At 45.0% G+C, this 14277-nt stretch overlaps 1 protein-coding gene across 1 annotated transcript in view; it reads right to left on the bottom strand.

Annotated features, from left to right (window-relative positions):
* Window positions 1-14277, bottom strand: part of SLC7A14 (solute carrier family 7 member 14) — a 110463-nt gene that overhangs the window by 45733 nt on the left and 50453 nt on the right. The window contains exon 2 of the mRNA XM_006055309.4: window positions 5342-5796. Coding sequence (XP_006055371.2) covers window positions 5342-5645 — 304 coding nt within the window. The 5' untranslated portion in view covers window positions 5646-5796. The remainder of the gene's footprint in view (window positions 1-5341; window positions 5797-14277) is intronic.

Here is a 14277-nt window from a genome sequence, read left to right as displayed (position 1 = left end):
TTGCCTTTTTTGCCTCTGACTACTTTGTTGTCCTGGACAAGTCACCCAACCTCCCTGAGCCTCAGTTTTGTCATCTGCAAGGTGAATCTGACAGTGGTACTTATTTTGTAGGATTTGTTGGGAGGATTGTGCAGCTGGTGTTCAGCTGGTGCCAGGCGTGTTATCAGTGCCCAGTGGTTTAGCTATTATGGTGAGCTATACAACAGGAAAAGTATTCTCGCCTAGCAGGGAGGCTGAGAGGATTAAATGAAGTAGTATATGCGTGGTGCCTAAAGCACAGTATTCGCTTAAGAATAATAATAACAACAGTAATAACAGTAGTGGCTAACATTTATCAAGTGTTTACTAACTGATGTCTTACAGACTTTACAAACATCAGGGGCAGCCGCTATCATTATTAAGATTTCCAACTTACAGCTGTGTATTTGGACAATATGTTGGAGAGCTAGTCTTCAAGAAGCTTGAAGGCTGCACCGCATCTGTTCATCTTTGCATTTCTTCTCTACCCTCTCAATGTTTCTGCCTCTCCCACTCCCCCTAGTGATTAAGAGCAGTTCTCAAGTATGTTTGGAGGAACTAGTAAATACAAGTTTGTGGAATGAATGAGCGATCTAGGCCACTGAAAACAGGTTGCAGAAGGGCCAACCCTTCTGGTGGTCACCTCTCACCTCTGCTTTTGAGGAGGGGAAGCTCACCAAACTATCTAAATAGACCCTAAGTCTTTAGAGATCTCTTTGGCCATGAAAATCAACCGGAGATGAACACCAGAACGAGGAAGCCCAGCTTAAACTTTGTGAAGATCTATAGAACCGGCACAGGAAGGAGATTGGGAGCCTCATCTGTGGGAAAGAGTTCTGCTCCCCTTACCACCTCCCCGGGGATTCAGTTACCAGGGCTCACCTGATGATGGATGAGAAGATGCGAAAGAGTGAGTGAGAGTCTTTCACATGATCAACACAAATGATCAACCCTAGTGCTGAACCGTAAACTGAGTGCCAAGTGGTCACTGGAGTCAGACTGTTCATGCTGTTCCTTGTTCTGTCACCTCTTAAGCAAGAACCTTAAACCAATTGCCAAACTGTTCAGAAGCCTCCTTTTTTTCTCATCTGTAATATGAGGACAATAACACCACTTACCACATAGGGTTGTTGTGAAGACTGAGTACAATAGTGTGTAAATCACTTAGAACTCTTTTGGTTCTCAGGAAGTGCTCAAATCAGCTGCTTCTGCTGCCACTGTTATTATCAGTACTATTATTGCTGTAATTACTTATCAGGTTTAGTGTTTATCTCCAACAGTGGAGATGAACCCAATAAGTGATTGGTCCTTGAGGGTAGAGACAATTTCTTATTTATTTCCGCTATTGTCCTGAGACTGGCATATAGTGGGTACCCAATACAGCTTTCTCAAACTGTATCTTATTAGATTTTTGCTACTGTTTTTCATGAGCAGATAAAAATTATCAGTATTGTGTACCAGCCAGGGGACTGAGGTTGTGAATGCTTACTGTCATTTAATCCTTACAACGCCCCCCCACCCCGAGATGTGGGCTCAAAGAGTTACTGTAGACAGTGTATAATCTTAGGAGTCATTCAGACCTATACTCTGTTTGAGGTTCAATTTTATTAATACTAAAAGAACTGAAAATAAACAAGTTTGATTTCCCCACTCACGTCCACAGGAGCCTCTCGGGGCAGGTTGCATTGAATGGCTAGTTGTCGCTGGCATGGAGACCTTGCTTTGTGTTTCATCCCAAGCCAGCTGAACTAGAGAAACTCTGAAAACTATCCTGCTTTCATCCCTCATCTCTTCATAAAGCTGTCAGTGGCAACCAGAGAGAAAACTACTTCCCCTATCTGGTTTATACAATCTGGTATACACAAAGGGTTTCTAAGGTTTGGCACAGGCATGGGGTCTGGATGTGCACTGCTGAGCTATTCGAGAGTAGATAAGACCTTTTGGATGAAGGGTAAAGGTTACAGCCCAAGCTGCTTCCTCTGATTAATTTTCTCCTACCTGTGATAGGCTGTGGGCAGCTGTGGTGTTGGGGCAGGAACGGAAGGAGGAGCCTGGGAAGTTATTGTAGCTTTGAATCTTGTCCAATTATAGAGAAAGTGGCTCCCTCTCTTAGTTGAATTTGTTCCGTATCATAAACTGGTTTGCATGGCATGGAGGATGATGCCACAGGGGCAAAATTCTCTTAAGAATCTGCTGGCCAAATAGTTTCTATCCTAGCATATGTTTCCTTTTCTTGTAGGTCATGGCTATTCCATAGGTAAGTCCCGTTTCCTATAATGGAGTAGTTCTTAACCTGGGCTGCACATTAGAATTCCCCAGGGAATTAAAAAAAAAAGCCATTGATCCTTGGGCTGTACCCCGATCCAACTGAATTGGATTAGAATCTCTAGGGGGTACAGCCTGGGCATCAGTATCTTAAAAAAGAAAACAAAATCAAAAGAAAATTTAAAAATGAGCCACAAGCTGAGAGAAAATGTTTGTAAAACCACACATCTAATAAAAGCCTTGTATACAAACTATATAAAGGAGTTTAAAAAGTTGATTAAAAAAAACCCTGAAGACTCCAATTAAATAATGGGAAAAAGATTTGAACAAATACTTTACCAAAGAGTATATATGCATGGCAAATAAATGCAAAAAGATGTTCAAATATTCATAATTAGGGAAATGCGAATTAAAACCATTCTGCTTAAGGCCAGAGTAGAAAGGGACCATGTATTAAAAAGCCTGAGGGTAGACAGGAGCTTGATTCCTGTGATATGGAGAAGTGGTGGGGAACTGGGTCCAGCGGGAGGCACTTCTGAGGTCACGATGTGGGAGTGGAAGGAACACAGTGGAGGGGCGCTTTCCTTGGTTTAGTGACCAAGGATCATAGAGTGAGAGGCCTGGATGAAGAAACCTAATGTAAAACTGCCAACTTTGGCACAGTTATTTTGGTCCTGGCCCTGGCTGGGAACTCAGGGAAGGTTCTGGTTGGCCTCAGTGAGGAGGTGTCTGTTACGAAGGGTAGAGCAGGATTATGGCTGAGACCAGGTGCAGAGAGGAGTGTCCCTAATGGGGGAGAAGCAGGACTTTCTTTTGGTGCCTGGTGAAGTTACTGGATAGTACTGGGGCCTTCTGAGAAGCTAGGCCAGTGATGTGCTGGTTAATGTATAACAACTCACTCTCTGAAAACAACAAACAAACAAATGCTGATTTGTAGTGTTTGCCAATATCTGTGGTGTCAATACTCCCTCCAGAGCCCTGGGCTAGGTTACACATGAGAATGATGAGAAGGGGAGAGGCTCCCAGAATGTGACTGGGCCTGGTTCTAATTTCTAAATGCAAGCTAGCACCATGAAGGATAAGCTGTGGGGATTCACTTGTGGGAACTATTATGGGTTTGGGGGACTGGGGCACAATAGAATGGGACATAGAGGAGACTGTAGGGCTTCCCCGATGGCTCAGCAGGTAAAGAATCTACCTGCCAACGCAGGGGATGTGGGTTTGATCCCTAGGTTGGGAAGATCCATTGGAGAAGGAAATGGTAACTCACTCCAGCATTCTTGCCTGAAAAATTCCATGGAGAGAGGGGCTGGAGGGTTACAGTCCATAGGGCCACAAAGAGTTGGACACAAGTGAGCGACTGAGCAGAGAGCAAGTGGTCTGCATTGACCAGGCAGGACCTTAGCCATCTGCCCTATGCCCTCTGTAGGACCTGTGGTTACATGCCTGCCTTTTGTCTTACCATTGCTATTCTGTTCTGTATGCTGACATTTTCAGATTTATAAATTTATGGTGAGTAAGAATCTGGCATCTCCCCCAGATAATTTCTTTGCCAAACAAGTTTGAAAATGATTGCAATCAGGTTAATAGAATTTCAAGCATCCACAGGATTCATTCATGTGAATAAAATTTATTTTCATCTATAAGGAAAAAAATCCTCTTTTCTGCAGGAATCTCAGTTATTAGGATATTCATGCATATTAGAGAATGACTTAAGGAAAAGATAGTGGTAAAACCAACAAGGATATAAGCCATGGCAGGAGATAAATTTTCAAATCAGTCTGGAATTACTTTTCTCATCACATTAAAAAGATGACAAATGTAAACCAGTGTATTTTGTGGTTGCATGTCCCTGGTCTGTGCATCCCATATGTGTGCATGTGTGGATGTATGCTCAGTTGTGTCTGTTTGTGACCCCATGGACTGTGTAGCCCATCAGGCTCTTCTGTCCATGAAATTTTCCAGGCAAGATTACTGGAGTGGGTTGCCATTTCCTACTCCAAGGGAACCTTCCCAACCTAGTGGGAAGACGTTTCTTGCTTCTTCTGCATTGGCAGGTGGGTTCTTTACCACTAATGCCACCCGGGAAGCCTGTGCATCCCATAAAGATGAAGACTATTTAGCCTGGATGTGTGATACTAGTGTGGAACTCTCCTTGTGGTCGTATGCATTAGTACACAGAACCTTCAGTATAAGTCAGCACCTTTACTGCTCCAGAAACAGTTGAAGAGGCCACAGCATTCATTGCCAAGACATGAGTTGACCCACGTGATTTGCCACCCTCAAGTCCACCTTGAGCTTTTGCAGTATAAGCGTTAAGAGCAAGACGTTTCCCTTCTTTTTCAGGGTTTCCACTGACCCATCCCTGGCATTCTGGGAAAATACTGTGGACCCCAACTCAAGAGGAAGAAAGAGGAAAAAGAAATAGCACAGTTTCATAAACTATCAGTATGTAAGCCCCGGTGCCTTATTTAAAAAAACAAACAAATGAGCTTTACGATTTTTTCTCAAGGAGAGAGAAGGTGCTTGCTGGGCTACCACTGCAGAATATCAAGCTGTTGAGACGCTTGCAGCAGGTGGTGCTTTGTGGTTCTCACAATGGCTTTATATTTCCAGCTTGGTTTCCTCCTCCTTGGTGATCACAATGCCAGTTTGAGGCTCGTCAAGTCCCAATCACATCAGGTTTACTGATGTGTCATTTTGCTACTCTGCCTATCCATTATTTATTATTTATATCTTGGCTATATCCTGCCCCACCCCCACCACACACACAAAGGGAACTGACCTACCTTCCCATGAAAGGAGACTTAGAATAAAAATAGAGCCACTGGGAGTGACAGGGAATGAGACATTGGGCAGTAGCTAGGCACCAGGGTATTTGGATGGAGAAACCAGAGGAAAAGGAAGCTACTCCAATGAGCCAAACCTAGTGAACTCCCTGTTAGTCAAAGCAAAAAGGTCTACCATTTCACTCCTCTCACTACTGAATACTCCAGAAGAGCGGGAGGAATGGAAACAGGCCTGCGAGCGCGGCCTTCGCCTTCATCGAGATGCTTACCTGACAGTATGGACGCGACGGCTGCAATGATGAAGGACACAATGACACCGGGTCCTGCCATCTCCTTGGCCACCAGCCCAGACACCACGTACATCCCTGTGCCCACGCAGCTGCCGACGCCGAGCGAGATGAGGTCCATGGTGGTGAGCACTTGGGCTAGCTTGGTGCCATGTGCCGTGGTGGCCCCAGTTCCCTCCAGCATGGACTCCACCGGTTTGGTGCGCAGGATCCGAGAGTGCATGGCATACCAGGCGGCCCCCCACTGTACCCGCCGGGGGTCGAGGGAGGTGAGGAAGCCACTCATCCTGAGAGACAGGCAGTGGTGAAGGTCAGCTGACAGAGGTGGGCTGCAGAAACCTCAGTGGATGCTTCTGGAACTCATCTAGTGAATGGGGATCTCCCTTTCAGGAAAGGTCCAGAGGGACCTGCAGCAGCCTTCTCCTGGGCATGAATGTCTGCAGGAAACACACAAGAAGGAGGAAGGTGAGACCAAGGGGGGAACAAACCATGACTTGGAGACATAGGTAGAGGTCAGTGCACTGAACTGGGGGAACTGATCTGTTGGGTGTATTCATAATGCAGAGGGTTGCTTTTCCCGCTTTGTGTCCCTTCCAGTCCTAAATGAGTAGTTTGCCCTATGTTGCATGGTCATTCTGAAGAGGGTGGTCTGAGTTAGGGCTCTGCCACTGGACCTGCAGTAAGTTATGTCATGTCTTTGTATTTCAGTTTCAACTGTACCATGGGGATGGTCAAGCCTCCTGCCTTGTGTTGATGTGAGAATTAAATAAGTGTTTGTCTAAAAAGATCTTAGGGGTTTCCCTGGTAGCTCAGATGGTAAAGAATCTGCCTGTAATACAGGAGACCCAGGTTTTATCCCTAGGTCAGGAAGATCCCCTGGAGAAGGAAATGGCAACCCACTTAAGTATTCTTGCCTGGAGAATTCCATGGACAGAGATGCCTGGCAGGCTACAGTCCATGGGTTCGCAAAGAGTTGGATACACATACACAGAAAGATCTTAAGACAATGCCTGGCAGGTGGAAGGTGCTCTTCTGTCAATCCGCAAGTGCTTCTTACCTGGCTCTGCTAAGGCTTGGTCTGTGATTCTTGAGCATATTCTTTGGGGACACAAATCCTCATTTTTTAATATAAAGATGTAAAGTTAGATCTCAAGAGGGGCAGAGCCACCCCATGGGATTGTCTTGGAATTTTGTTCTCTAATGAAATGGAAAGTTTTGAGAATTTTTTGCTCTCAGAGATTGGGGTAGGGGCAGTGCCCATGGCATTTGGTGGGGCCCAGAGATGCTAAATGTGTTGGGTGGTGTCATACTATCTTCAGATGTCTCATTGGATATTCTTGTAGGTGAAGAATCTGGTTATGATTCTTCACCTACAAGAACTGAAACCTATCCCTGTTTAACATATAAGCACATGAGACTATTTTGGATGTTTTTAGTAGACCAGTCTCTTGGCTTTTCCAGGAAGGCAATTATAGAATGTATTGAAGGAAGATTGTAAATTCTTTAATTTGGAACTTGAAAGGAGTTCATCACCATTTTGGAAAACCAAGACCCCCTTTCACTGCAACCCATGGTACTGCATCGCCCATTCAATACACCTATAACAGTCTGCAAAGGTGCCATTTGAAACTGGCATGTTGACAGTGATTTTTCATACAATGCCATCATCTTAGGACAATATTTGTACTTGCCTGAGTGTTTATATACTGAAATATGTTATATACAGGCAGGTTACTCATGAATTTTGCTTTAGGACATTAAAGAAGGGTGTGTCAAAACATTTATTATAAAAAAGAGATGCTTGGTCTGATAGATTTGAGAATTGTTGTAATAGATGATTTATAAAATTTGGTCAAGTAGTTACAGAAAATGCAAAGATTTTATGAAGCTACTTTCTTTGGAAGTCAGTGTTTAAGTGTCAGTCACTAAGTCATGTCCGACTCTTTGTGACTCCATGGACTGTAGCCCACCTGGCTCCTCTGTCCATGGAATTCTCCAGGCAAGAATACTGGAGTGGGTTGCCATTCCCTTCTCCAGGGGCTCTTCCTGACCCAGGGATTCAACCCGGGTCTCCTGCCTTGCAGGCTGATTCTTTACCATCTGAGTTACCAGGGAAGACTTGGAAGTCAGAGGCTTTATAAAATTCTATGAAGAATTTTTAAAGTACAGCTAGAACATTGATCCCAGGTACTATACTGATAGGCTTAGAACATTTACATTTACAGCAAGTACCAACTGGTGTAATCTACCAATATTATTAATTAATACTACTTAGCACTTGATGTAACACTTGTCTGCTTCTAAAGACATTGCAAACACAACCTAATTAGAAGAATTAGGTAAAACGTCGCAGTTTAGTTCACAGGGATTGGGTGATGGACCTACTGGTTTAATTTCCTCCTAGATTTGACAGCATTGCTTCATGCTGTGTGTTAATTCTTGACAACATCTAAGATATCAGAATAGTTGAATCATGCCACTGTATATGGCAGCATCATTCAAAAGCTTAGAGTGCTAACATTATTAAGATTTCCAGATTTTTGAGAAAAGGTATATCTGGAAGGCTGCAAGAACAGTGCTCTACTTGAGCTCTTGAGCTCCTGTGGGGAAATCAATGTACATATCTGTTTAATCCAACCCAGCCAGTATGTACTGAGCATCTGTTATGAGCAGGCATGGTGTTAAGCTCAGGGATGCAAAGACACTGTCCCTGTTCTCATGGAGTTTCCAGTCTAGAACTGGAGATGATAGTCACCCAAATCACAGTACAAGGGAGAAGGTTCATTTTTGTTTTTTTTTTTCTGAAAGGCTTATATTTTATTATTTTTTTGTGTGTGACAAGGGCATAGCATGGCCATTGCAGAACAATCAGGCAATATAAGCAATGACATTCAGTGAGGAGAGACAAGATAATTCAATACACAGATAGAAAAATAAAACCTGATCATTCTAGAGAGGGATGAAGGTATGTTATGGGTTGAACAGCATCCCCTCCCCCCAAATTTATATGTTGAAGCCTTAACCCTCAGTGCCTGAGAAAGTGACCTCAATTGGAAACACAGTTTCTGCAGCGGTAACTAAGATGAAGCCATACTGGAGTAGGATGGGACCCTAATCCAACATGACTGGTGTTTTTATAAAAAGAGGCAATTTAGACACAGAGCCACACACACAGGGAGCATGGGATGTGAAGATGTAGGCAGACGTCATGGTGATGCATCTACCATCCAGAGGACATCAGGGGCTGCCAGCCAGCCACCAGAACCTAGGAGAGAGCCCTGCAACAGAGTTTTACTCAAAGCCCTCAGAAGAAACCCACACTTCTGAACCTTGATCTCAGACTTGCAGCCTCCAGAACTGTGAGACAATGCATTTCTGTTGTTTAAGTCATGCGGTTTGTGATACTTTGTTATAGCAGCCCTGGTGAATGAATACAGGCTATAAAGAAAATAAAACAGGGCAGTGAAGGGGTGAGAGGGTCTCTGTAGTCATAGCATTGGCTCCCGAGTGGTGGGAAGTTATGCCAGGTGTCAGGGAGAGTGTCCTGCAGAGCCGGGTCAGAGGGGAGACTAGTGCTTTGACTGCTTTGGGGACTGAGTGACACTGGGTCAGGGTGATGAGGAGGAGTCAGGTGCCATGTTAGAGTGTTATGCGTGTCAACTAATCGAATCCTAGGCAAACCTGCATTGACACATGAGGCAGAGAAGGCTGGGGGTCCAGTAACTCCTCTGAAGTCATGAAGCACATCAGGGCAGAGCTGGCCCTTGGCCCTGCTTTCAGAGTGTTAGTCTCAGCTCTCCTGCCTGAGGGTTTTCCTGGTGACTCAGTCTGTAAAGAATCCACTTGCAATGAGGAAGAACCGGGTTCCATCCCTGGGTCGGAAAGATCCCCTGCAGAAGGAAATGGCAACCACTCCAGTATTCTTGCCTGGGAAATTCCTGGACATTCCTTGAAATTCCTTGCCTGGACAGAGGAGCTGGGTGGGCTGCAGTCCAGTTCAGTTCAGTTGCTCAGTTGTGACCCCATGGACTGCGGCATGTCAGACTTCCCTGTCCATCATCAACTCCCAGAGCTTGCTCAAACTCATGTCCATTGAATCAGTGATGCCATCCAACCATCTCATCCTCTGTTGTCCCCTTCTCCTCCTGCCTTCAATCTTTCCCAGCAACAGGGTCTTTTCCAGTGAGTCAGTTCTTCACATCAGGAGGCCAAAGTATTGGAGTTTCAGCTTCAGCATCAGTCCTTCCAATGAATATTCAGGACTGATTTCCTTTAGGATGGAGTGGTTTGATCTCCTTGCAGTCCAAGGGACTCTCAAGAGTCTTCTCCAATACCACAATTCAAAAGCATCATTTCTTTGGCGCTCAGCTTTCTTTATGGTCCAACTCTCACATCCATACACGACTACTGGAAAAACCATAGCTTAGACTAGGACTTTTGTTGGCAAAGTAATGTCTCTGCTTTTCAATATGCTATCTAAGTTAGTCATAGCTTTTCTTCCAAGGAGCAAGTGTCTTTTAATTTCATGGCTGCAGCCACCATTTGCAGTGATTTTTCAGCCAAAAAAAATAAAGTCTCTTACTATTTCCATTGTTTGCCCCATCTATTTGCCATGAAGTGATGGGACCGGATGCCATAATCTTCTTTTTTTGAATGTTGAGTTTTAAGCCAACTTTTTCACTCTCCTCTTTCACTTTCATCATGAGACTCTTTCATTCCTCTTCACTTTCTGCCATAAGGGTGGTGTCATTTGCATATCTGAGGTTATTGATATTTCTCCCTGCAATCTTGATTCCAGCTTGTGCTTCGTCCTCTGGAGAAGGGAATGGCAAGCCACTTCAGTATTCTTGCCTTGAAAACCCCATAAACGGTATGAAAAGGGCTACAGCCCATGGGGTGGCAAAGAGTCAGACATGACTGAGCAACTAACACTTTTCCCTTCTCCCGCCTGAGGTGTGCAAGCTCGTACTGCCGAGCGTCTCTCAAGCCAAGATGAGGGGCTTGCATTGACTCTAAGAGCCTTGAGAAGCCACGGGAGGATTTTATTAAGGTGAGCAACACAATGTGATTTACATTATTAAAAAGATCATTGTTGGTGCAGCGAGGTTCACTGAAGGCTCGTGCTGTCTGATGTGTCAATCCCAGGACCAGCATACAAAGGGGAGTGAGGTGTGGGCCTGCTGCTGATGGCCGCCCTGGGTCTCCAGCTTGGCTACACTGGGGAATTACCTGGGGATCTTTCAGGAACACTGGTGCTTGGCCTCAAGCCCAGGGACCCCAGTTTAATTGGTCTGAGCTGTGGCATCAGCATAGAGATCCCTTCGAGCTCCCTTGCTCATCCTTGCACTGCAGGGTGGGGGTCCACTGCCCTGTTAATAATGACTGCAGTGCTGGTGTGGAAAACCAGATGCTGCCTGGGGTGCTTAATTGTTTGTGTCAAGCTGACTGGTAAACTATTAGTACTTCTGGATATGTCTGTGAGGGTGTTTCTGGAAGAGATTAGGACGAAACAGCATAGGTGGACATCGTCTGATCCACTGACGGCCTGATAGAACAAAAAGGCAGAAGAGGGGTGAATTCACTGATTCTGCTTGAGCCAAGACATTCATCTTCTCCTTGTCTTGTACATTGGTGATCTTGGTTCTTTTAAAAAGTAACTTATTTATTGGCTGCTCCATGTAACATGTGGGATCTTAGTTTCCTGACCAGGGACTGATCCTGTGCCCCTGGCATTGGAAACACAGAGTCTTAATCATTGGACCACTAGGGAAGTCTTGTGGTTCCTGAGCTTTCAGACTTAGACCAAGACTCACACCACTGGCCCCTCCCAAATTTTCAGGCCTTTGGTATCAGACTGACTGGCGCCATCAGCTTTCTTGGTTCTCCAGCCTGCAGATAGCTGATCATGGGACTTCTTAGCCTCTATAATATGTGAGCCAATTCCTGTAAGGACCCCTCCTCATATACATCAGATCAGATCAGATCAGATCAGTCAGTCAGTTGTGTCCGACTCTTTGTGACCCCATGAATCGCAGCACACCAGGCCTCCCTGTCCATCACCAACTCCCAGAGTTCACCCAGACTCACGTCCATCGAGTCAGTGATGCCATCCAGCCATCTCATCCTCTGTCATCCCCTTCTCCTCTTGCCCCCAATCCCTTCCAGCATCAGAGTCTTTTCCAATGAGTCAGCTCTTTGCATGAGGTGGCCAAAGTACTGGAGTTTCAGCTTTAGCATCATTCCTTCCAAAGAAATCCCAGGGCTGATCTCCTTCAGGATGGACTGGTTGGATCTCCTTGCAGTCCAAGGGACTCTCAAGAGTCTTCTCCAACACCACAGTTCAAAAGCAGCAATTCTTCAGCGCTCAGCCTTCTTCACAGTCCAACTCTCACATCCATACATGACCACTGGAAAAACCGTAGCCTTGACTAGATGAACCTTTGTTGGCAAAGTAATGTCTCTGCTTTTGAATATGTTATCTAGGTTGGTCATAACTTTCCTTCCAAGGAGCACGCGTCTTTTAATTTCATGGCTGCAGTCACCATCTGCAGTGATTTTGGAGCCCAGAAAAATAAAGTCTGACACTGTTTCCACTGTTTCCCCATCTATTTCCCATGAAGTGATGTCCTCATATACATAGTCTCTCTATAAATACTCTTGGTTCTCTTTCTCTGGAGAAACCCTGACTGACGTCACATTGCCATTTTCCACATGAGGTCCCAAGGCCCACAGGTACTTCCTCTTTCTCTTCCTAGGCAGGTACCTGTGCCTCTCAGCAGCTGTCTTTTTCAGGCAGTGACTATGGATGCTGTGCTATCTGGAGATACCATTTGGGATATTTGTTCTGATCAGCCCTTCATCAGAAACTGTCATAAGGACACTGAGAAAAGAACCAGATGGGTTAGAGGAACTGAGAATTTCTATTTGATAATCAGAAATCATGGTGAAAACACTGAAAATCAACTAGAAGAAAGGTTGAAGGTGGTGAGAGTTCCTTCCTGGCTCTGTTCTCCCCATGTAATTCTTCTGAGTGCTAGCTTTATTGATGCAGGCAGGGACTTGGGGCATTTCCTTCCTTGGTTGGAAATTTACTGGAGAGAACAAAATGTGCAAAAGAAAACATGCTTCTAAGTGACTATTGACAATATCCATATTCATTACCCCCAGATTATGCTAATCAAAGAGAGTTTTGGAAGCTTATGGCTGTTGTCTTTCCAAGATGAGCAATAAATGTGTGTTTTGCTTTCTCTAGCACTTTAATTCAGGTTTCTCAAAATACTTCACAGCTATAACTAAGGAAGGCTTGCGGGGCCCTTGGGAGGAGGGAGGCATCCTTGTGGTGTTGGCCTGCATGCTTGAGGGTTCATGGGTTCCAAGGATAATGATAGTAAGAGCAGGTTTGTGTGAGGATGAGAATAATTATGGCTTGGAAGTTTACCGGCTAGGTAGGATTATCGAATTAGGTTGGAGCCTGCCTTTGGAGGTGAGGAGAGGGAGTAAATGAAGGCAAACAAAACAGTAACCAGCTTCAAATCTTTCCTGGCTGATTTTGCAAATACACGAAGGGATTACAGAAATCCCTTCCTGACTCTCCCCAGGAGCAGGCCTTTGTTGGAACATCTGGAGCAGCAGGAAGCGGTGGCTGACGGGAGCTGCCCCTCATGTGGCTGGACAGTTAGGATTGCAGCAAAATCCTTCTCATCTTTTTTTTTTTTCATTCTGTACCTTGCTTGCATGCAGGCCTGCTCAGTTGCGTCCTACTCTTTATGACCCCACAGACTGTAGCCCTCCAGGCTTCTCTGTCCATGGGATTTTTCAGGCAAGAATACTGGAGTGAGTTGCCATTTCCTTCTCCAGGGGACCTCCCCGACCCAGGGATTGAACCTGCGTCTCCTGTGTCTCCTGTATTGCAGGCGGATTCTTTACCCAGGCAAATGGAAGTTGCAGTTGAAGGTGCCAGGTTTGAAGAGCCCCTCCTTGCAACCGCAGGATGTGAAGAAGCCATCAGAGACCCCTCCCTACTCCTGTACCCAGGTCATGTGCTAGCCCCTCCACTCTTGCCCCCAGCTTCACTGCTTATCCTCTGCCCTGAGCTCCTGGCTTCTGGTTCAGGACCTAATTCAGAAGCCATATTTCCTGGGTTCAAAGTCTGACTCTGCCTTTCCTAGCTATGAGCCTCTCTCTGCCTGGCTGGTGCTGTCTATAAAATGGGATAAGAAGGGCACTAACTAGCTCACGAAAAAGCAAGAGAGTTCCAGAAAAACACCTATTTCTGCTTTATTGACTATGCCAAAGCCTTTGACTGTGTGGAGCACAACAAACTGTGGGAAATTCTGAAAGAGATGGGAATACCAGATCACCTGACCTGCCTCTTGAGAAACCTGTATGCAGGTCAGGAAGCAAAAGTTAGAACTGGACATGGAACAACAGACTGGTTCCAAATAGGAAAAGGAGTACATCAAGGCTGTATATTGTCACCTTGCTTATTTAACTTACATGCAGAGTACATCATGAGAAACGCTGGGCTGGAAGAAGCACAAGCTGGAATCAAGATTGCTGGGAGAAATATCAATAACCTCAGATATGCAGATGACACCACCCTTATGGCAGAATGTGAAGAGGAACTAAAAAGCCCCTTGATGAAAGTGAAAGTGGAGAGTGAAAAAGTTGGCTTAAAGTTCAACATTCAGAAAACTAAGATCATGGCATCTGGTCCCATCACTTCATGGGAAATAGATGGGGAAACAATGGAAACAGTGTCAGACTTTATTTTTGGGGGCTTCAAAATCACTGCAGATGGTGACTGCAGCCATGAAATTAAAAGGCGCTTAATCCTTGGAAGACAAGTTATGACCAACCTAGACAGCATATTAAAAAGCAGAGACATCACTTTGCCAACAAAGGTCCATCTAGTCAAG

This window comes from Bubalus bubalis, chromosome 1 (genome assembly GCF_019923935.1).
Source record: "Bubalus bubalis isolate 160015118507 breed Murrah chromosome 1, NDDB_SH_1, whole genome shotgun sequence".
NCBI classification, from domain to species: Eukaryota; Metazoa; Chordata; class Mammalia; order Artiodactyla; family Bovidae; genus Bubalus; species Bubalus bubalis.
This window is presented reverse-complemented; position numbering and strand designations above follow the sequence as displayed.